Source organism: Halichoeres trimaculatus, unplaced genomic scaffold, assembly GCF_033239565.1.
Source record: "Halichoeres trimaculatus isolate MK-OKI-2021-1 unplaced genomic scaffold, fHalTri1.1 fHalTri1_scaffold_21, whole genome shotgun sequence".
NCBI classification, from domain to species: Eukaryota; Metazoa; Chordata; class Actinopteri; order Labriformes; family Labridae; genus Halichoeres; species Halichoeres trimaculatus.
Genome location: NW_027437199.1, coordinates 8,104,513 through 8,127,955, shown reverse-complemented (window position 1 = coordinate 8,127,955; position 23,443 = coordinate 8,104,513). Strand labels below are relative to the sequence as shown.

At 39.7% G+C, this 23,443-nt stretch overlaps 2 protein-coding genes across 4 annotated transcripts in view; both read left to right on the top strand.

Moving 5' to 3' along the window:
• Positions 1–3,974, top strand: part of scube1 (signal peptide, CUB domain, EGF-like 1) — a 118,837-nt gene extending 114,863 nt beyond the window's left edge. For both annotated transcript variants that reach the window (XM_074698194.1, XM_074698193.1), the window contains one exon: positions 164–3,974. In XM_074698194.1, the coding sequence (XP_074554295.1) occupies positions 164–316 (153 nt within the window). In that variant the 3' untranslated portion in view covers positions 317–3,974. The remainder of the gene's footprint in view (positions 1–163) is intronic.
• An 8,500-nt stretch (positions 3,975–12,474) lies between these two features.
• mpped1 (metallophosphoesterase domain containing 1) overlaps positions 12,475–23,443 on the top strand; it is a 101,223-nt gene continuing 90,254 nt past the window's right edge. The window contains exons 1-3 of one of the 2 annotated variants that reach the window (XM_074698382.1): positions 12,475–12,646; positions 18,221–18,622; positions 21,807–21,988. In XM_074698382.1, the coding sequence (XP_074554483.1) occupies positions 18,450–18,622; positions 21,807–21,988 (355 nt within the window). In that variant the 5' untranslated portion in view covers positions 12,475–12,646; positions 18,221–18,449. Of the gene's footprint in view, positions 12,647–14,913; positions 15,002–18,220; positions 18,623–21,806; positions 21,989–23,443 lie in introns of those variants that run through there. The other variant, XM_074698383.1, reaches the window with a different exon arrangement.

The following is a 23,443-nucleotide window of genomic DNA, read 5'->3' as shown; positions in this document are numbered from 1 at the left end:
TGAGATAGTAAACAGCTGTTTATGTGAATAAGAATCACTTCAGGGTCAGTAGGACAACAGTGTAAAGAAAGTCCCTCAGATCATTTAGTATCATGTTTGATCAGTTGCACTGTAGCTGTTGAAAATACAAAGGTTTGTATTGATCTCTTTGTTTTCATAACAGGACAAGAAGCTTATAAAGGCTCTATTTGACGTGCTGGCTCATCCCCAGAACTACTTCAGGTATACGGCACAGGAGTCCAAAGAGATGTTCCCTCGCTCCTTCATCAAGCTGCTGCGCTCCAAAGTCACCAGGTTCCTACGGCCGTACAAATAAAAGGGGGAGGTCTCAAATCTCCTGTGAGGGGAGTCCCCGTCATCCTGCGTCATTCCAAATCCAGCAACCTAAATGTGACCCCTCCCTCCCTCTGTCTTTCTAAACATGTATGCCCCATCCTGTGACAAATCATCTTCTTTTCCTGTATTTGTCACATGATGCCTTCCCATCTGTAAAACTGAGACCCCTCCCTACAGTCAGTGCTGCCTTCAGGGTAGGGTTTGACCGATATGAGTTTTTAAAGGCCAGTACTCCAACTCCAAAAATGTAGCTGGAAACTGCTGAGGATACATATTAGGTGTTTAAATTTGCCTTTAAATTAGACACTTTAATACCAAACATGTCCAGAGTGAGTGCTTTATCACAATGGTAACATCAGACCACCTGGTTGCATCAGTGAAAGTGCAATATCTGGTCAAATTAGTGCATGTATTGACTACCCAGTTTTTTTCTAAGATGAAAGACACATGGTTTTACACATGGTTTTAAAGAGGTGTGGTTGTGGTTGCTGTCTCAATCCCTACGCCACATTGAAGCCTGAAAATCTAAAGGGTTTTATTTCTTACAGATTGATACATCAAAAAAGACTGATCAATATTTTAGAAGTGTTGTTATGACAAAAAAAAGGAAGATATTGAGTCAAAAGTTGGATATTGTTAGCTTAGCTTAAGTTAGCTTAGCTTGCAGTTGTAAATTGGGAAGCAGGTTGCCTGGTTTCAGCCATAGTAAACCTAATCTACTCACCAGAAGTGTTGAGAATAACTGTTAAAAATCACATCATTACAAACGCCGTTAACAAACGTTACAACACCATTAGCATTACCGACAAGGAAATGTGCCGCGTAATAAGCACTGATATCTAACGCCTGTCATCTGATCTGGCTTGTTTAGTCAGGTGCAGGAAAGAAATCGACTAAAGTGTTGGTAGTATCAGGATTTGAATTACAAAACTAAATGCTTTTTCAATGTCCTGATAAACAGCTCCAACGTGCCCACCTGCTGCTCAACTTTTCAAATTCCTAGCCATCAGATAATCAAAATGGATTCGCTATGGAGAGCAAAATGTTTCTGTATCAGGTTGTAAATTTGTTTTGTTCTGCTGTAAAAAATGGGCATTTTATCTAAATGGGTAGTCCTTGGCTTTAGGAAATGGCCTCAAGTGGAAACCCTTGGAACTGCAGGGGCGTCACATGTACTAAAACCCAAAAAGTAGCATAAGTGGAGACCAACTTCTTTGCAGATGACTGTGAGGTGTAACGTTAAGGAAGGTTTCTTCAAAAGCTGTGGAATTTTTGTAACATTGGATGAAACCAGGCTAGTTTTTTCCTATTCTCCTTTATGCTATGTTAAGCCAGCTAGCTTTAGCCACAAATAACTGGGACCACAAAACTTAATTAAATCTCATTAAATAAATCATACCCCAGATTTTGATTAGCAGCCATATCGGTCAAACCCTTCCCATCTTCTTCTCTCCTATCCATTCCCTGGTTTCTACACTTCCATTAACAACCATCTTCACTCCTTCCTTCCTCCTGCTTTCTTTCTTTGTCGTTGTTTTTTTTTTGTAATATTTATACTGAACATGTCAGAACTTGCAGAGACCCCCGTCGAAGATGTTTTAGATGCATTTGACGTACAAATATGTAAGATGTGTATGTTTTTGTGGACATGCCTTCCGCCCACACGGTGTACGAGTATGTATCCTAAATTGGATTTTATGATGGGCCCCGATGTGCACGAGGGAACAGTTGGTGCACTTAAAACACATTTTAAAAGATATTTGAGAGAAATGTTCAAGTGGGAAGCCACTCCACAGGGGGTGGTTTTTATCCTTTAGCGCACAGGGAAAGATTAAATGGGGTGAATTACAAAGTCTATATTGTAATTTTTTTTAATAATAATAAAAAAAAGATATATAACAAGATGAGATAAACTACCTGCAAGTAACAGATTGTTACTTTAGAGAGAAATGTATGTGATGTAACTAATATTTGGAACTTTAATTGCACTTGAATTTTATATTTTAAACTGTAGGAAAAGTTACGAGTTTGTTTCCTTTTGTGTTGTTTTAAAATGTGCCACATGAAAGACAGCTGTGTTTCCTGTTAATGCTCCCACTCTGTAGCTTACAGTTAACCCCCAAATCTCTCAGTTTTTGTAGCTCCGAGCCCCCTCTGAGCGAGTTGCACACACAGCAAGGAAAACTTTTAAGCTTCAGTATCTCAAAAGTAGAGATTTAGAAAAAATATTGTGCACAGAGGATAAAAGAGACAAACGGAGACAGTTTGAATCATTGGATGGCTCTAACTTTTTACCGCCACTACAGCGTGTCTGTGTTTTCACTGCCGAGTCCTGCTTCATCCCTCAAACATAGCTGCCAGAGAGAGGAAGCATCACCATAAAGGCTTCTTGTATGATGGCATTATACATACATTACATACTACAACAGTATATGTCTAAAAAACTACTCAAGATATTAGCATTCACTACAATGCAAGCTCTCCATTAAACAAGAAGCATAGTGTGTATACTATGCTTTCCTTTATAACCCAACTTAATGTTTCTGTGTCATTCCCAGTGGTACTAATATGCCTATGAAACCTATACCGCGTATTGAAGATGGACTCTGTATCTGCACAATGCGAGTGGAGTTGAAAATATGTACAGTGTAAAACATGGAGGGTGTGAAACGTGTACGAGTGACTGGAGTGTTGGTCCGGAGGTGAATGTAGTGGTAGGGACACAGTCAGAATGAGCGCCTCCTATCTGAGTGTCTGAGTCTGTAGCACTTGCTGCTTCAACTGTAAGCTTCAACTGTGTGTCGTGTTTTTTTAAAAAAATAGGCAAACTTCTCATGCAGATGTTAAAAATACTGATGTTTAGTCCCTTGTTGGTGTCAAAGCCCATCAAAACTCCTGTTGAGTGTCACTGTCCAAAAAAGAGGAAGTTGTCAGTCCTTGTGCTGAGCATGAGGAGGTATCTGTGTGTATTAAAAACAGTCAAAATACAGGACCATGCTGGAGGTTTTGCAAGTTTCAGCCTGTTAAATACAAATCATGGTGGGTGATTTGTATTTTTCAAGACACAAGATATTGAGTGGCCTTCATTTCAGTGCATGCATCTACTTTCATGAGAAACTGACTTTTAATTACAAGGGAATAAGATAACATGGCCTGAAAAATGCAGTTTGTATGAGGAGCAAAAACAGGCAGATCACAACCTCCCTGCTCCAATCAGAGGCAAACTGACATTTGAAAGATTTATATCTCCCCATGAACAAATATCAACATAAAGAGCAGCTAACAATCAGCTCTAGATCAAATATTTACACCAAGACACACAAAGACAATCAGCGTTTATATTTCCTGACTTTCTGGAATGCATCAGAAATGATGAACCCCGCCTCCATTAACCTAACATTTGAACAGTTGTTTTCTTTTCCTTATCATGACACACCTGACAAGCTAAACTTTTTACTAATCTGAATCATGATGTTATTTTAGCGAATTTCAGACCCCTTAGTTACAAGAATATTAGTTTCTTTTCAGGCTCTTAAACTGAAGCTAAGCCACGGTGAGGCCTCTTTGCAAGTTTACACGGAGACTCCCGCAAAGATTCTTCCTTTGCGTTTCCAAAAGCCACCCCCGTTTACATGAGGATGGCGCATAGGGATGGCGTGAAAACAACCCGCGTTCATACGACTCCAAGAGGACAAGTCACAACGATGTAGTGGCCATGCCAGGCCAGTAGTTGGCGATGTGGATATATGTGTGAATATATGGTACTCAGAAATCAGCCATCGTTGTTGTGGTTGTTTTTCTTTTTCTGCCGTTTTATTGCGTGAGACGGTTGACAATCCAACCTTGAGGCTCATTACCGCCACCAACTGGACTGTAAGGGCTTAACTGGAAGTTGTGGCTGCTCAAGCAACCTGAAACAAATGATTAAGCGCTCCTTTGCAGTGTTTCATATACCAAGACTCGTTTTTATTTTGCTGAAATATCTGGTTTGGCTTTTGATGCTTTTCAAATTTTTCTTTTTCAAAATGTAAATAATCATTTATAGCAACCTACTGGCTACAACAGAATCACAAACTTGGTGTAATCTTAAAGTGCAGAAATAAGGGTCATATCAGTCATCTCTCAGTTATTTTTGAAAACTAGATGGACTGATTCTTTCCATCATCAAGTGGATCCATCTTGCAGAGATAAGCTTGTTCCTGGAACAATCTGTGTAATTTTGGGAGCAAGAGGTGATAGCTAGGTTTGCAGTGTATTTTTAGAGTAAACAAGAATTTACTGCACGCTTGATGGTCAATAAAGAGAAGTTTCATCACAATATGAGACAATTAGAAAAATGATAACATTTCTTTTTTCAAAGAACAGAAAAAGCCTTTTAGGTACACATTTTGTTCACTGAAACAGCAAGAATCAGTTATTGAAGTCATAATAGCAGCTTGTCAATCAACTGCTGTGTAGTCATTGGTAGCGCAAGCCTGCTGTATATGTGAGATGTCTTTAGTGTAGGGTTTTTAAATACCCAAAGGTAGGGATCCATTAAAGAGCTGCACCATTGAAGAAGGTTTGAAATCATGCAGAGCATTTCCAGTGAAGGGGCTGAAGCTGGCAAAACCTTATATGGTCCATTGTGACAAGACTTGGTCAAAGTTAGCACAATTTTTCAAAATAAGGCGATAAAAGTTTAAATTAACTGGTCACAAAATGCAAAAATATTTTCAAAAACTGTACGTTAGTGCAGATTGGCCCATATTCCTCCCTCTGACTCCTCTTTCTAACCATGCAGTGAATCCACTGGATCATGGGAAACTGTCATTAAGTGTTGTAACGGCCTTATTGGACAGCTGCCACACAGACGTGTCATGGTACGGCCCACTTCCTGTCAGAGGTGGGCTCAATGTGAGAGCTGAAAAAAATGATATGAAATGAAATTTATAATTGACTGTTTGTTTGTTTTTTCCTGAGAATGTATTCTATTGTGAAAGGGTGTGTGTGTATGAGAATGTGTGCAGTTTGTGAGAGTGTGTGTTTCTGTGTGTGTGTGTGTGAGAAGTGAGTTTTTGTGCTGGGTGCCTGTGATAGAGAACGAGATTGTGTATGTTTGTACTTTAGTCCAATTTGTAGAGGAATAATTTTTACGTTTGTGTTAGTCGGTTGTACCCAAAGAGAGGAACTGTAACGCAGTGTTGTGCCATTGTTTGGTCCATGAAACTCCAGTACTGAACAGATTAAATAAAACAGTAGCAGAAAACAGACTCCACGTGTGTTTTTTGTATCTTTATTTGGAGTCATCCACTGTGAAGCAGAACCAAGAAGAGCCGCATCTATCTGTTTGATCTCTTATCTTTCATCAGGTTTGACTTGAAATGAGTTGACTGTGCCGTTACAAAAGCCAGCTCAGAGGACGCTGGGAAATTCAGCTGACACCGCTAATAATTGTTATATCTTAAAAGGACACAATCAGCTCAGCAGATCTGGGCGATACACCAGAAACAGTTATCATCACCCACCATGTGATTATTCTTTTCTTTTTGTCTCACTGCAGTTAAGATTAGTTTTAAACTGGCTTTATTCTCATTAAAGGTCAAATATTGTGCAAAAATCACTTTATTAAGTCTTTTAGTGAAATTTGTGGGTCTTTGGCTTTCCTCCCAGCCCACAAAATGTGGTATTTATTTAATGAGAAAACCTGTACTTAGTAGTGCCTGTGAATGTAAAATCCTGACCTAAAACAAGCTGTTTGGAATTTCCGGGGTTTGCCGACGTCAGTGATTCCCTTTTTTGACCAATCAGGAGCAAGTCTGACCTGATTGGTCCACCAGAGCAGATACCCCCCACTGCTGGAGAGAAATCTCTCCAGCAGCGGAGAGGAGAATGCAAAAGCTGAAGAGCTTTGCTGTTGTTGGCTGTGAACAGCCACATACTTCCATCCGCCAACAAACCTCAGACCCTGGAAATGTGAGTATTTTAAATGTTGTGTGCTGTGGAGCAGATGTAAGAGCTCTCCTCAGTGTCCTCCTGTCTCTGTGTTAGCTTCAGGATGCTGACTGTAGCTGCAGTTATCCTGTTGTTTTGGCCTGTAATTTTACGGTAAACGAGCTTCGCTGTTTTCTAAACATTGTGCACTCGAAGCTCGTGGCGCCACTCTTGGTGACGCGGAAGAGCGGGGCGGTATCAGCTGTGGCTCATTTACATATGAAGGCCACGCCCACTAAATCAGAGCGTTCTAAACAGAGGGGCTATGAGAGCCTGGAAACAATGCTGCTGTGCTTGATTTATTGGCTTTTTGGACCAAAACGTGTTACTACCATTTTATGAAGACATCAATGATTAATATTAAACTGCAGAAAAGGAGCATAATATGAGACCTTTAGATAATACAGAATTACAAGATTTACACTGTAAACTAGAGTATAGAAAAAAGTTTAGATATAAAATGTAAAAATATACAAAGAATATGAAATATTAAAGAATTTTGTCCAAAGTGACATTCAACACAAGTAAGAATTTAGACTCATAGTAGTCTTGTTTCATATACATGAGGAGAATACATTTTAGATCCTTTTCATCCCCCAGAAAACGTGAAGTTATCATTCATGCTTTTATTTCCTTGTAATTTGACGACTGTAACTGTTTGTACATGTGTTTAAACTGGTATAAACAAGAACACATGTAACATCTGTTTCAGCTTCTTTCTCTCTCTCTTCCCTGTGAGTTTTGGGATCGGCTTTAAGATCGACTTTATTGTTGACTTTTAGAGCACGCTCTGGACCTGCTCTAAATTACATTTCTGATCTCCTCAGTACATACTATCCAGCCATAACCTGACGTCCACAGCCAAAGCTCTGCTCACCACCCCAGAATCAAGGCTGAAAACCAAAGGTGACCTTTGACCCTTTCTGTCAGAGTTCCCATCAGAATGGCAGACTCTTTGTTTTCTTTTTAAGCTCTTTCAAAATACATCTATATCCATCCAAACAGGCAATTTTAAACTGATTGTGTTTTAATCTTTGAAGTGATGCTTATTTAACTTTTCTTTTAACTTTTTTCTCTTGCTGTTTCACTTGCAGGATCTTAAATCCTTTATCTTTTGTTGTTTTGTTTTAAACTTTTGTTTTTATTTTTTTGATGTTATTCTTTCTTTTATTTGTGGTTTTTATTCTTGTCTTCATTACATTTCTTTTATTTATTCTCTTTAATTATTTCTTTTACTGTTGATTTTATTTTCTAAAGCACTTTGTAACCCCTTTTTGAACAGTTTTCTATAAATAGAGTTTATTATTATCAACATGATAAAATAATCCAGATTTTCTGGATTAAAGTCCTCTCAATCTGTTTCAAAAGTTTTCCAAACTTGAGATTTATTTGTACAAAAACCAAGTCTGGGTGACCCTGATCCAATCTCATAATGTGATTTCTTTATTATCATTGTTTTTTTTTTGTTTTTGTTTTTTTTTTTCAAAACAACCTCTTTTCAAGATTTGATCCAATCTGAAAGCTTTTATATGATCAGATTTTTCATGAACAGCTTGGCTCTGATGATTTTGTGTCTTTTCCTCTTTTGTCCCAGGCTGTTTCTTTTTCCTTTATTATTAAAACAAATGAAGCCACATTGCTTCTACTGTGTGTTTGACTATTAAGAATCTTTTTTTCTTTTTTTTGCCGGTGTCATGTGTGAAAACATTTGGTGGTATGAGTAATGGAATCATTACCCCGCCTGATTGTGCAAAAAGCAGATTCATCTGTTAATTAAACCAAACAGAAGTATTTTAATCACATTTCTGTCATCGTATCAGTCTGTTGTGTGTTTATCTCTGCAGTGAACTTTCAGCAGAGCGACTAATGGAGGGGAGTAATCTTTGCATCTGGCACCGTCGTATTTTCCTGCAGATGCTCTCTGCTGATTGGACGTCCCAGAAAGATCATATTGGAAATATCAGATCTGCCTGTCGCGTGTGATTAATGAAGAACGGCAAAGCATGTGAGGAGTTACAGTAATATTCAGAACAGGCTGTGAACTCCATCATCTGAGGAGACAAACACCACCACACATGAGTAAAGTTAGCGGGGTGGTGTGTTTATTTCCTGAGCAGACCGGCTCCTCCTCAGGTGTCAGCCTGGCGTTGACAGCAGAGTGTCATGTAATGCAGCAGAGACATGAGAACACTCAGACACAATAAAAAACTCTCAAACTTTGACTGAATCAAATGAATGTGTCAGTCCATGATGGATTATCTCCCTGCCTGGAAGCTGTTTTTAGATATCAAATAAAAAGAAACAAAGAGAAACAAATAGCTGCTCGTAGAAGAAGAGAAAACATGATGGAAATTCTCAGGTTTGCTGTTTTTGTGCTAAGACATCAGGGGAAATGAAAGTTGGAAGTCATCTTTTTTGAGTGGCATCTGTAGTTTAAACTGTGTCTGCGACTGTCAACGAGTCACACAAAACTTTTCACCTCGGTGATGCAAACTTTTATTGAATCCTTATAAAAAACACACAAGAGATAAAACTCAGCCTGTAAATGAGGGTTCAAAGAATAGACAGACATCAATATGGTGCAGGTAAAGGAGGAAAAGATAATTAACTACTGTTAATGAATGTAAGACGCTGCATGCATAAGTTTGTTGTAAATTTTGAATGAAATGTGTCCTTGATTTGGTGCAGTCTGTCCTGGTTCCAGGTCTCTGTGGTGAAGAAGGGATTTGTGGCTCAGGTCCCACCCGTTCTGGCAGCCCCCTCGTACTGTGAGCCATATCATTGTGACAGGAGGTTACCAATGACATTCTGCCATGAGGCTGCTGTGAAGCCAGAGTTAATGTTTGTGCAAAAAAAAAAAAAAAAAAAAAAGACATGAAAAAATGAGCTTTTTGACTGTTACACTATTTTATCCCTAACTTGAGATCATGAGGTTGAAGAAGGGGTAAAATATAGGCGATTTCCTATATTTTAAACATGGACTTAAAGTTTCAATGCTGGATGTTCCTATTTTATATTTTATAGAACTTGATATCTTCATCATATCTTAATGAGATCTTATCAAAATGATGAGGTCACCACATAAAGACTGTCTAAAGGCTGGGTTATGGTTTCCACCCAAAGTGACGTACGGAAATGAGATGCACTGAATCAGCATGGAAGAACACAGGTGGCTTTTATACTTTACAACAACACATGTGGCATCTGTTGGCATCCGTTCCCAAACTGCAGGGGGCAGTGTATTGCAAACACACATGTGCTACAGTATTAAATTAGAATAGAAGAAGTTTTTGACGCTGTTTACAATATTTTTTTCACGATGCCACTGTTTTTTGTTCTTCGGACACTAGGAGCTCTTGGTCGACCATGCATCTGAAGTAAGGAATTTTCAGATGTGCACAAGGAGTGGTACAGACCTCGTGGACACATCAAGCTGGAAAATGTTTCTGAGAGGCAACCTGACCCCAGGTAGGAGGAAGGGATGGGTGAATGGATTTTAAATAACGACTAAAGAAATGCCTGTTTCCTGAAATGAGTTGAAATTATGAAAACACAAGTGTATCTACAAGATGTTTTTGCATTTTTTAAGGTGTATTTGATTACCAATACTTTATCAGCAGAATCCATCAATCCTGTGCTATCCTTCAGAGATGGGTCTCTTTAAGGTTTTCCATAATTCTGGACAGTGTTCTGGACTTTAATGCCACCTAACAATGAAGCAGTCACCTCCTCATCCAGTAGATGGCGGCCTCACTCCAGCAGAGACGCCAAATCTCCCTGTACTATCTCAAGTGTCCTGGTAATGGATGCATGTGTCTGAGCTCCAGATTGTGGTCTATTTGTTTAGCTCATTACCAGCCTGAATCCCAGTCCAATTACCTGAGGATAAACAGGAGCAGAGGTGGTGATACGCTGTAATGCTGTAATTTCACTGATTATCCAGAACACGGCCAATAAATGATGCACAGAGATTCTTCCTTCTTTTTTTTTTCTTACATCTCTGCACAAATGGACCGATTTAACAGGCTGGAGCTTATCGAGGTTTCGTGGAGGAATAAATTCAGTGATGTGTTAGATTTGGAAGGAAAATAATAACTGGGGGTGCCATATTCTGATCAGAGAAGATGTGCTGGATCTCTTTCAAAGAGGACAGGAATTGGCTCCTGTTTTTAACAGATTCTTCATAGTTTGAAATTTAGATATATGTATATTTTAATAAGAGTGTTTTTGCTTGTTGAAATTAAAGTAAAATCAGATTCATACTGGTACTATGGTGTTTTAAAGATTAGCTGGTCTAAAAGTTAAACCAAACCGCATGATGGGGAATCTATCTATTCTTCAAAAATCCAGAAAATCACAGTCCTCATCTTTCTGTAGTACAGGGATTTTAAAAGTAGTGCTTTAAGCTGGAAATATAGTAAACTGAGACAAAGGAGGCTGGAGAATTACTCTATGGACAAAGTTTTAATCTCACAGATATCACAAGATCAAAGCTGAGAGTCAGTCCACAAACCCTGAGGGTGATTCATGTCAAAATGTTAGTTTCTCTTTATAATTTCAGTCATTGTAGGGAGGAATTTTTGGCAGATGAACTTTGTCTTAAATCACAGAAAACTATTTTTGATTGTGTACTTTTCAGACTACATGAGTTAGAGAGTCGTCTAGAACAGTGCTTCTTAAAGTAAGGGTTCTAGCAAGTCAGACAGGAAGTAAAAGTAAAAATGTCTTTCTAGACTTGGTTTGAGCCACATTTACCTGATTAGTCAAGAAAAAAAATCTTGTTTCAAATTATTTAAAGACAAACATGAGGTCCGAACAAGTAAAAAAAAAAGTCTGCCAATGGAACAAGAAAAATTTGCTTGAAACTAGAATAATGTCTTTAAACAAGCAAATTTTCTCTTGTTCCACTTGTTACAAGAAATTCAGACCTCATTTTTGTCTTCAATTAACTCGAAATAAGATGTTTTTGTGGACTGGTCAGGTGAATGTGGCTCATATTGAGTCTAAAAAGACATTTTCTACTGAAATTAAGACAAAAACACTTCAGTTTCCAGTTTTTTGCAGTGCACAAAATGACTTACAAACACTCTCTCACACACATTTCTGCACCATGAACAGTTAATCATTTGAATGCAATTGCTAAACTACCTCACATATTCAGCAGTGCTACATTTGTCTGCCTTAGTTTTACTTGATCTGTACTTGTACTTTTATATTTTTGGGTTTAGTTGAATGTTGATATGTTTTTATTTGCACAAAAGTTCTTGTTTTTTCATCCTTTGTTTAATATTTATTGATGTCTTGGATATTTACCAGGCTTAAAAACAAAATCTCAAGGGTGAAAATTAATGCAACCCATGTGTAAATGTCCTATTATGATAATTAAGCCTCTTGATCTTGAATGACAGGGTTTCAGTTTTATGAAAGAGTTAAGGTGAAGAGGTTTGGTCTATTTTCTGGTATCACTGGAGACAGATTCATTTAGTAAACAATAAGTCGTCACATTTTCTCCTGATCAGCGAAATCATGTATCTCAGGTCTTTTCATTTTGTTCAGTTTTGTCTTGATTGACCTCTTAGTTTATTCCCACAGCAGGAGGCTCCTGCCTCTGTCACTGACATTTTTGTAGCTGAGGGTTTAAAAGTTTGAGTACCCTTAAATTATAGAATCTAAATCAATATAAAGAGTCAGGTTTTCCCTGTGATCTTCAGAAGTCTTGCTGCTGGATTCTGCACCAAACAGGCTGCTGCAGGGGTCAGTTTGAGGAACATGAGGGTGGGGAGCAGTGGCTTTTAACTGGTATTATTTCAGTTGTTTTTGTGTCAGTTATTTGTTTTCTTTGTTTGACTTATGACCACCATCTTGGTGTGTTCTTTGTTCAGCTTTGGGAAACTGAAATCTCCTCATAAAAGCATCATCTCATGAAATAAGGTGTAGAATCATTCATTTCTGAAGCTGAACATAAAGTGGTTCAAATATCCCTAAAGTCTTCAGATTCAAACCTCAGAGAACGCGCAGCAGACATGCATCTTTAATAACAGAATCTTTGCATCAGTGTTTCAACAATCCCTGATCGCTGAGTCTGAGAGCTCCATCGTCCCTCCCTCCGCTCTGAACCGATCACTGGAAATCACGGTGGGCAGGTCTGAGAGGGAGGGAGACACACACACACATTTACACACACACAGGCAGAGAGTCTCTCCTCCACACGACGCTGCGCCGGTGCACCACGGGGTGCGCATTCAAACTGACCAGCGCGTGTCACAGAGCGCAGACACCTTCCTCTCCGCACATCATCCTCCCCGAGCAGCCTCACAGCAGCTGACCGCGCCACCCGGTAGGTTGATCCCACTTTATGTCCACTTACGCAGAGCTGTGTGTGTGTGTATATGAGTGTGTGTGCATGCAAAACCTGAGTGCTGATTGAAACCGAAAATCGCTGCGTATTTTCGGGTAAATCTCGGCGGCTCTGGCGCTGCATGTTCCTTCCTCACACATTAAAGTGTGGGGTTTCTGCTGTCGCCAGTGCAGTCTGGATTTTTTAATAAAAGCGTGCTTCCACGTCCCTGAGATAAAACGCTGTTAGAGAAGGAACGCTTTTATGTGGGATCAGATATCAGGAGCTTCTGGGGCCAAAATCCCCGGAGTGCAGCGCGGGCTGAGGAGGTTTTCAGGAGCTCCAGACAGATCACATGAGAGAGTCTGAGCAGCGGAGGGCTGGAAAGTTGGGAAACTTTTGCAAAATGTTCTCCGAAGGGAGAATTAACCTTAACATCTTGATAAATCAGACGGACTTCTTCACTTTTATGAGTTTGCTTGAGGTTGGAATTAGGACACAGGATGGTCATAAAAGTGAAAAAGAAAGGTTTCAAAAGTTTCAAAAAGCAGTTTTCTTAATTAAGACTTACTTCCTGACTGCTTGTTTTTATTCCCTAAGCGTCAAATAATTCCACATCTTTGCGTCTCAGACTGACGCACACAAAGAAATTTAAGCGTAAATTTAAATGCAAACGATTCCTCCCAGATTCCGACTTCTCCACACTGGCTCCATCACACTCCGTCAGATCCGGAGGCGACGCTTAAAACAGATAGTGTAATACAGCTCCACACTCAGATGCGTTTTAATTTTCTGTGTGTGTCCACATGTAGCAAGAGGAGATAACCACACAGTGTAATGTGACGGCCGTTTGTTAAATATGGGAACGAGCCCGAGAGGAAGGAGAGCATCAATCAGAGAGACACGCTCTGTTTCTGCAGCTATCAGACGCTCTGCAGCCGCTCACACACACACTCACACACACACTGAGCCGAACTCTGATGCTGATGCTGCCAGAGGGTTTTTCTCCTCTTCTTCTTCCTTCTCCTCCTGTCTTCTCCCATCCTCTCCTCACTACATGGATAAGTGCTAAGATCCAGAGTCTAGAGGATTCATTGGCCCTTGAGCAGGATCCTCATGAACCTTAGCAGTCTCAGTGCAAAAGATCAAACTCTTTATCCTGCAAATTAAGGATGACTCTCTGTGGACCAAACCGGTGGCCTCTTTACGCAGATTTCTCAAAATCAAAAAGCAAAAGGACAAAACTTCCTTCATTGTTAGATTTTATTATGAAAGGCTTTTATTTGTGTATTTGTGCAGAGCATCACCTCTGTTTGAGCCACACTCCTGCTCTCAGATAATACTCCTCAGAAAGTAACAAACACAAAATGAGATGACTTTCCTGTGAGGATTAAATGAAACACCATGAGTGAGTGATTTTAGACTGAGGGACGCGTTGTTACCAGAGAAATCCACAACAAAAACCTCTGTGTGTGTTTGTGTGTGTGTAATAGACTGAGTGGACTCTAGTGTTTTCGTCTTTGTTTGTGGTTGATTTATTACAAGACAGAAAAGATGATTCTGTGAGATGAAAATTGTACGTTAAGTCTTAATTGCTCTATAAGTAAAAGAAAAGATGCATCAATTTCACTTTTTTTTTTTGCAGTGCATGCTGGAAAAACATATTTTAGTATCACACACTTGAAGATACAGCATCAAGATGACTCACATAAGGCAGAATACTTTACTTTACTTTCATTAAATTGACAGTTACAGAGGAAAAAAGCTCTTAGGGAAGCAGTTACAGGAGCTGCAGTGATCAGCCGCAACAGAAAGACACAATAACCGCAAAAAAGATGTGTGTCTTTATTGGAAGGTTTTTTATGGAGACAAAAGAATTTGAAAGTGGCTTGAAAAGCTTAAAAATGATCTGAATCCAGCCTTTTTTTATACATACACAACCTACTGATCACCACGTGAAGGTGTTTCACTTTGTTTCCCAGAAAGTTTCAGAAAAAAAACAAAACATTTTTTTTCCAATTCTGCAAATCTGGTCATCTTTAAAAATGAGCCTTTCAGCTAAGGTCTGAAGAAATCTTTTCTTTGTAGCTTTAAAAAAAATAAACCAGACAAAGTCTTACCTTTGCTTAAAAGAAAAAAAAAACTTCTCCTTTTTTTATGTTTTAATTTGGATTTTTTTGTAACTTGTTACTTCCTGCCTTTTCCTTCCCATGCCCCGCCCTCATTTGTCACACCTGTCCCTGATCAGCCTCACCTTCCGAACACACAGCCTGTGTGTTCAGTGTAACTTTAAGCTTAGTTGGACTTCTCCTGTGTCTTGATGGATTTATTTACCTGCGCCTGTCGTATTTCCTGGTAAAGGCTTCACCTCGTTGTCTTATCTGTTGTGTTTTCCTCTGATTGTCACTCACTCTGCAGCAGGCTGCGTTTGGGGCCTGCTCCCTTGTCTTCAGGCTTCTCTGCTGTGATTGTGAATGCTGAAGATGGAGTGAGTGAAGATGTATAGATATGATGAGAAAAAAGAGGGGAAAACTTTTTCTGTGATGAGACAGAGTTGGTGTGATCAGAGGGTGTCTGGTCTTTAGTGAGGGTGAAACAAACACTGAAGGTTAAATCTGTGTGCTGTGAGGCTGCGTCTTTGTTTGTATGTTTTTTAAGCTTTAGCTTTAAACTGTTTGGAGCAGTGGTTCCCAAAGTGGGTGTTGGGATCATCTTTGGAGTCAGGAATCACAGATAGTGGGGTCACGAAATGCCGTCTAAAATCAAAAGCTTTTTACACTTGCATATATCAATCATTAGGTCAGCAAGACAAAAGTAGATGTTACATTTTATATAAAACTATGCAAACAGATGATATTTGATCTGTTTGCTACATTTCTTTATCAAAGACCCCAGAGGAGACCAAAGTAGTCTTTTATACAATTGCTCTGTTGTTGCTGTTGTAGTTTGGTTTTCATCTGTTTTTTGGTTCGGTCTGTTCGTGTACTCTGACATTCAGAAAGTGTCCGGTCTCTGTAAATGTTGTTTTGGGGTCTCAGGCTGAAAAGTGTAGGGTCTCCTGCTCCAAGGAAACAATGTGAGGCAGTTTGGGGCCAGAAAAAAAAGTTATTTTAATTTGAAATCTCCTTTTTTTTAAAATGCTGCTTTAATTCAGCAAAATGTCCAAGATTTTCTTCTGTTTGTTAAATATTTCCTTTCTGATACCTCCACTGTCTCTTTCTTTCTTTCCTTCCACTGAGTGTTCTTAGTTTGGAGTATCGCACTGTGACTCAGGCTTGAATTGTTTTATTTCATAAACTTCTTTTTATTTCATGCTTAATGAAATCCTATCAAGTGGTTTTGTATTATTTTAAGTAAGAATGTCTTATACTCGATATGAGCCACATTCAACTGGTCAGTCCAGAAAAATGTCTTGTTTCAAGTTATTTAAAGACAAAATAGGGTCTGAATTGCTTGTAATAAGTTGAATAATATCTGCTGATGGAAGAAGAGAAATTTTGTTGAAAGTAGAATAATATCTTAATACAAGAAACTTTCCTCTTGTTCCATTGGAAGATTTTTTTTACTTGTTACAAGCAATTTCTGCCTTTAAGTAACTTGAAAAAAGACATTTTTCTGGACTGGTCAGGTGAATGTGGCTCATATTAAGTCTAAAAAGACATTTTCTACTCAAAATAAGACAAAAACACTTGATAGGATTTCAGTTTTTGCAGTGTATATTAAGTAGATTAGTAGATTATACGTACAGGTGTGTAGCGATGACTTGTTGCAACCCCCGTCTCTGGTCAGGTTTCCAAGTAACAATATTTTTAGACATGTGCACTTTGTGTGTCTTTATAATTAGGAAATTTTTGTGATCTCTGGTGTTCCTACACATCTGTCATACAGACCTCTGATCTGAAAATACAGCTGTCCAACAATGTAGTAAAAAGAATAAGTGGCTTTCTGGTTTTAAGGAAATATTTGATTTTTTTTTTTTTTTGCCGAAGATTTGAGTCCAAAATGCTGCATCCTGTTTAAAACCTGTCAGCTGCTTTTCGTGTTGTTCATTTCTGGCAATATTGTCCAATTAAATGTTATAAAACACGGCAACACATGTACAGATTTACTGAAGTGAAGGTTTAAGTGATTTTACATTTAGGTTTTCTGAAATGAACCCATTCTGACTTTGTTATAAATCTCCAAAGTGTGCAGCAAATATCAGGAGCAGAAGTTTTCTTCCTGACAGAGTGGGTGAATTTGTGCCTGATGTTGCATTAAAAGCTTCTGAACAGATTTCCAGTCGCTCAGCGCCGACGGTGTGATGTAGAAAATTGCATTGTGGCCGATGTGTTACAACCTCACAGCATCTGTTAATGCATCTCTGTCTCTCACTGTCACATTCTGACAACAGCAACACATTTAAATATGCAGCACAGGCCTTCAAACACACACACACACTAACCTGTGTGCACGCCACACACACATGAAATATGCACTCCTGAAACACATCCACAGAGCATGCTGGGATTTGCCCGTGACAAACTGCGACTGTGTGAAGTGTGTATCTGTCAGTGTGCTGTCAGTGTGTGAGGTTGCGCTGCATGAAGAATCGAGATGGCGCGCTGACATCGCGCCGCAGTCCAGGTGGATTTTGCCAAAAACCGGGTCCCCAAATTATCACCTCCGTCTCCCAGCATCCCCATCTCCTCAGCTCCTCTCTGCGGCTGCAGCCTCCAAAAAATGAGGCGCAGAGCCGAATCCACACGTAACAGGCCACACACACACACATGCACACACACTAGAGAGCAGCTCTGAAAGAATTCTATCAATTTAGTTTATTATTTTATTTCTCCAGAGCGAAAAAATGTAATGAAAAGAACACAGTGTGCATGGCAGCGTGCGTAGGAAACAAGATTTAAAAGAGCAGAAACTAAAGAACAGTGTAGATAATAAATCCTTTGAGCTTCAGCTCGCTGCCTGCAAAACATCCATTTTTCATTTAGCTCCTGATTTAATGTTTCTGTTCAGACTAAGATTTAAATGTGTGACTGAACACCAGCTAACAGATGTTCTTGTGCTACAGTAGCTGCAGGCGATCACACACAGCGCAGTTTGCATTTAATAGAATGCATCGCCAAATAATGTTCAACGCATGCTCCTGTTTTTCTCCAAACACCCTTCAAAAATAAAAGCTTTGCATCTTTCAAGTGCTCAGTTAACTTTATATTGCTTATATTAATGTGACATGTTGTCTTTAATATCTTAATCCTGTAGGTTTTTGTTAGTGGCAGATCTTAAAAAGTCTGGGATGCAGCTTTGATTTGTTTTTATCTCTGAATTTTGATTGAAATGTATGAAATATGTTATTTACAGGCTTCCTTTGGGCCAAAACGCACCATATTTAAGCCTCTTTCCTGATTTCATGGGCACACATTTGGTGTTAAATCCCTTTAAACGGTCAAAGATTAAAATTAAAAGACCTCAGATCTCGGGGTTTTTTGAAAATTTGTCGGTCAACAAACCTGGAAATAGTTTCATCACTTCTCTAAATCTTCACACTCCTCCAACTCTGCTCTCTTGTGCTTCTCTCAGGTGCAGAGAAAAGAAGAAGAGGAAGAAAAAAAGGAAGGAGGAGGTGATGTTCTCCTCTCAGCTCACTGTGAGCTCAGCGAGGGTTTGAGTCTGCCAGCAGCAGCAGCAGCAGCAGTGTTTCCTCAGGCGGAGAATATCCACCAACTGTCCTGAAGCTAAAACCAACAATCAGCCAAACCTCCTCACCTCCTCAGCTGCTTGAACCTCGCACTCCTCGCTCCTCAGTGCCATGGCCTTCACCCTGTCAGAGATCATGGCGGCACGGCGGCAGCAGTCACAGTCTCACACTCAGAGAGGCAACAGGGCGACGGTGGAGGTGGACGAGTACAGCACCAACCCCACCCAGGCCTTCACGTTCTACAACATCAACCAGGGCCGCTTCCAGCCGCCGCACGTCCACATGTGAGTAATGAGACACACAGGAGGGGGATGAAGGAGACCAATGAAGGAGATGTGTCCACTTTCAGCTGTTTTTCTGTCTTTACACGTTTAAAACAAGTGCAGTTTATAAGTCAGGTTTTTCTTTTCAGGCTTTTTATGCCTCAGTGCAGAAGATGGGACAGTGGATAGAGTGGGGAAAGAGGCTTCAGACTGGATTCAATCCAACCTTATCAAGTGTTTTTGTCTTATTTTCAGTAGAAAATGCCTTTTCAGACTTAATTTGAGCCACATTTACCTGAGCAGTCCAGAAAAATGTTTTGTTTCAACTTATTTAAAGACAAAATGAGGTCTGAATTGCTTGTATTAGTTAAAAAAAATCTGCCAATGGAACAAGTCTTTGTCTTTAAATGACTATATTAAGACATTTTTACTGGGCCGTGGCTTATATTAAGTACAACAAGACAACTTTTACTTCAAATATGACAAAAACAATTGATAAGACCCCTTAAGTTCAACCTATGAGTCAAATTTAGAGACATTTTTACCCTTCTTTGAAAAATCTTTCTTATCCCAAAGCCAACAAAAATAAATTGAAATCATTCATCTTTTCAGGGACACTGGTGAACCAGTGGTGATGCAACTTAGAGTCCTAACAAGGGGGTCAGGACCCTGCACTGCAGGAAGGGTTTCTTCTTTAAAGTAGAAGTTATCTATCAGACATAAAGTAAGTGCTACGCACATGAAGAGTCCAGAAAAATGTCTTCGTTCAGTGGGTTTTTTTAAATTGCTTTTTTAGTTTTGTGTATTAAACTCAGACAACATCAGACAAAACATCTGCAGACAGATACATCTGCCTCAAAGGCATTCAGGATCTATTTGGATCAGAGGTGTCAAATAACAAAGTAAAGATACTTTGTTACCTTACTTAAGTAAAAATTTGGAATAGCTTTACTTGAGTAATTATTTTCTAGCCAAGTTTTTACTTCCACTCCGCACATTTTCAGGCAAATATCTGTACTTTCTACTCCACATGTTTTAAAAATAGCCTTGCATTCATTCCAAAAAGGTAAAAACCTTTCCTAAAATCGCTAAATTGCTGAAGTCATGCCTTCTGGAAAGAGTGAATTTCATTGTAGATGGATGAGATGTATAAGCATGAAATCATTCCAACATCCTGTTGGCTTGTGCGCGATCCATTTCACCTGAACATGACACAAATCACGGTACACTTCGGCAAGGACACAACTGATGTATGTAGCATAGTCTGAAGATGTCTGTGGCACGGCCTGAGATTTTGACCTTAATGGCATTTTTATGTTACCGGTACTTTTACTTTTATACTTTAAGTAGTTTTGAAACCAGTCTTTTTACACTTTTACGTATGTTAAAAGCTTGAGTTGAAACTTCAACTTGTACAAAAGTCTTTACTTCTACTTGAGTGATGGATGTGAATACATTTGCCACCTCTGGTTTGGAAGCGCCCAGTGAGCACAGTTCATGAAGTTTCAAGCATTTCTACAGGTTGTTCTAGCTAGAGAGAGGAGCAACTTTAAGGTTTTTTTTTCCAAGTTCAGTCCTGACCCTCAGAACAGACGGTGATATAAGATCCTGCAAATGAAGACCATGAGTTCCTGTTTCTTAAAGATGTGTCAAGGTCAAAGCTCTGGAAGGAAGGAAAGCTGGCGATAAACTCACCCAGAATATATTTTTTATTATTTGATATCTTGGATTCAGACATTTTCATTTACCGGACTGTTTAGGTAAATGTGGCTTATAAAGTTTAGCAGAACAGTTTTAACTTGAAAATCAGACGTAAACACTTTAAAATGTGTCGTGTGGCTAAACATCAAATGATAGTTGCCCCTCTAATGTGGTCGATAACACTGTGTGAAACTGAGTCTTATCAGCTTCTTCACTAGTGATGGGTACATGTTCCAGTAGATGACAATAAAGGTGTAAACATGGGAAAAAAATGAATAAAAATGTCGGATCCGTGTTTTTAAGACTATTTTTGGCACATTACAAACACTTCAGGTGCTATTTTTAAATTATATCTTGGAATGAGATATTTACCTGGTGTTGTGTTTTCTTCAATTTACTTTTCCATCCGATAATTGTTTGTTTCGCTCCACACAGATCTGCTCTTTTACCTGCAGCAGTCTGCAAAAAGACAAACGGCTGCACTAGCAGCAAATGCACTTAACAACAAACGTAGAACAAGGCAAACTTAATTTATTTTCAAGACGTTTGCAAATGAAACTAAAAGGATGCGAAAAGACAAAAAAGTGCATTAGCAGCAGTGTTTCGCTGCATTTGTTTCAGACTTTTGCACCATTTCTGAATTTGCTCGTCAAAAAAAAATGTTTGAGCCGTTGTGGATCAGTTCGCCTTGGTGCCTGCCGTATGTTTCACTTCTGTTTTCTACACCAATCTGCTGCAGCTATTTCTAAAGCATATGGTATTTTTCAGACACTCTTTTACCCAAAAGGAGAAAAAAATCGTGCACAAAATACAGCAAGAAAATATCAGTTTCACTTTTAACTTCAGTTAAGTTGAGTTGAACTAAAGCAAACTGTTAAAACTTCTCCACAGGCTCCTCTTTTCATGTGCTGACATTATTATCCTCTCACTAAAGGAAATAAAACACTTTGCTTGAACTCTCTGTGTACTTCATTACTTTGTGACTCACTTCTCACCGCCTGTCCTACATGCATCTTTCCTACTTCTCCCTCTTGTTGTGGGTGCAGAGGAAGAGGAGGAGGAGGAGGAGGAGGCGGAAGGGCTGGGTGTTATCGTACCTGGAGGAGAGCTCACTAAAGTGGGCCATGGTTATTCACCAGCTCCCCTCTTCCCCCTGGAGACCCCGCGGATCTGCACGCTCGCTGGAAGTCCCACAGGACGCTGCTCTTTTTCTATATCTGCGCTTTATTCTTCCTCTATCTCTGCACATTTCTCTTTGTGTCTCTGCTCTTTTATTGTGGCCTCTCGCTTCTCTCTGCGTCTCCTCTGTTTCCTCCTCTGCCTCAGTCTGTGGGGATGATTTTCTTGCTGGATACTAATTCAAACTTCTTTCATTGTCAGCGTCTTACCGCAGAGACTTTGCGTGCAGCGCTGCGACGCTCTCCCTGTTTTTCTTCACGAACAGCCGCAGTGACCCCTTTTCGCTGTCTCTCTCTTAACTTTGCTCGTTTTTCTTTTGTTTCAGGGTGGACCCGATGCCCCATGACACGCCCAAGCCGCCGGGCTACACCCGCTTCGTGTGCATCTCAGACACTCACTCCCGCACCGACTCCATCCAGATGCCGTACGGCGACGTGTTCATCCACGCAGGCGACTTCACCGAGCTGGGGCTGCCCTCGGAAGTGAAGAAGTTCAACGACTGGCTAGGTCAGCATCTTTTAAAGTTTCAGTGTTTATGTAACTGGGTCCCCTTGTGATGGTGTGTTAATAAGGCCAGAGTCACTGCGGGGCTATATTTACTCACTGTGGGTGAAAACTTTAAAGAAAACAAAAGAGGAAGATTCCTTGAAGTTTGCAGAATCTAAAGGCCACGACAGACTCTTTCATCTGTGATCCAAAAAGCCACCGTCCTTCTCTGCTGATCCTTTTCCCTTCTTTTCTTACTTCTCAATCTGGCTTCCTGATAGGTTTGAGCCTTTTCTAGGTAGTCATGGAGTTCAGGGACGCTACAAGACCGTCAGAGATTTGTCTCAGCCTCTAAACAGAAGTGTGTTTTTTTTTTTTTAAATGTGACAAGCATCAAGACTCCTCCGTCTGCTTTTTGTTTGTCTTCTGTGTTCAATTTATCCGACAAACAGGGCTCATGAATGCAGCGCTTTGTGGCCACTGATTCTCAAATCCTTGAGGAGCTCCTCGAACACGCCACAAAACAGAGCGTTTGAAAATTGCTTTCTGCTCATAACTGCACTTCCACACAATGACAAGTTTGGAAAAGTAAGTCCCTTTTTCTTTCGCAATGAGCAGCTAGTCGACTTTTTCTCCGTTTGGTCGGAGCATGTGTACTCTGAGTGTAACAAAACTGCTGGGAAAGGAGAAAAGTAAAACTAGAAACGGATGCTGAGCTCTGGGAAACAGACCACGGTGATTTATAGAAGTATTTTGTGAGGTTTGTGTTTAACCTTAAGCAGACACTACAGGTTTAAGTCCTCCTCAGCTCTGACAGACTGCAGGAAAGTCACAGTCCACCTCTGTTTCCTTTCCCAAAAATATAAAACAAATAGTGTACTGTCAGCGTGAAACCCTGTAAACGTTGAGAGCCAAGCTTGTTCTAAGTGTTTCATTTATTTATGTTTTAAAAGAAACAGTTTGAAGAAGAAGGTATGTCTCTGTGATGTCATCCATCTGTTTCTGATATGGAGTTTTGAAGCCTATCCTCAATGGAGACCATGCTGAAAATGCTGAATCCAACCCAATGTTGTTCAAAATGGGATGAGGGAAAGGGCCTGGCCTCGTGGTTGAAATACACCGAATGTGTCTACGCCATTGGCTGAATTCAGAGTGGACAGTGTGGCTTTGCCATTTACCGTTGTACGGTTTCCAAGCCAAAAACTCCCGTCGCAGGCACCGTTATTGAAGCAGTTGTGCAGCCAGAGTCTGCGTAGTAGAGGCTATGAGGGATTCTGGGAGAATCTGAATGGAGTCGGGTGACAAAAATAGTATTTTTTTTTTTCCTTTCGAGAGTCTAATCACTTCTTGACTCTACCTCCAGACATATTTTACAATCCCTCCAAAAAAAAAAAACACATGAATGGCAGCTCTTCATGTGACGCAAAGCCTTGTTTTTAACCTCTTATAACTAATGAAAACAAAACTTTCCATAAG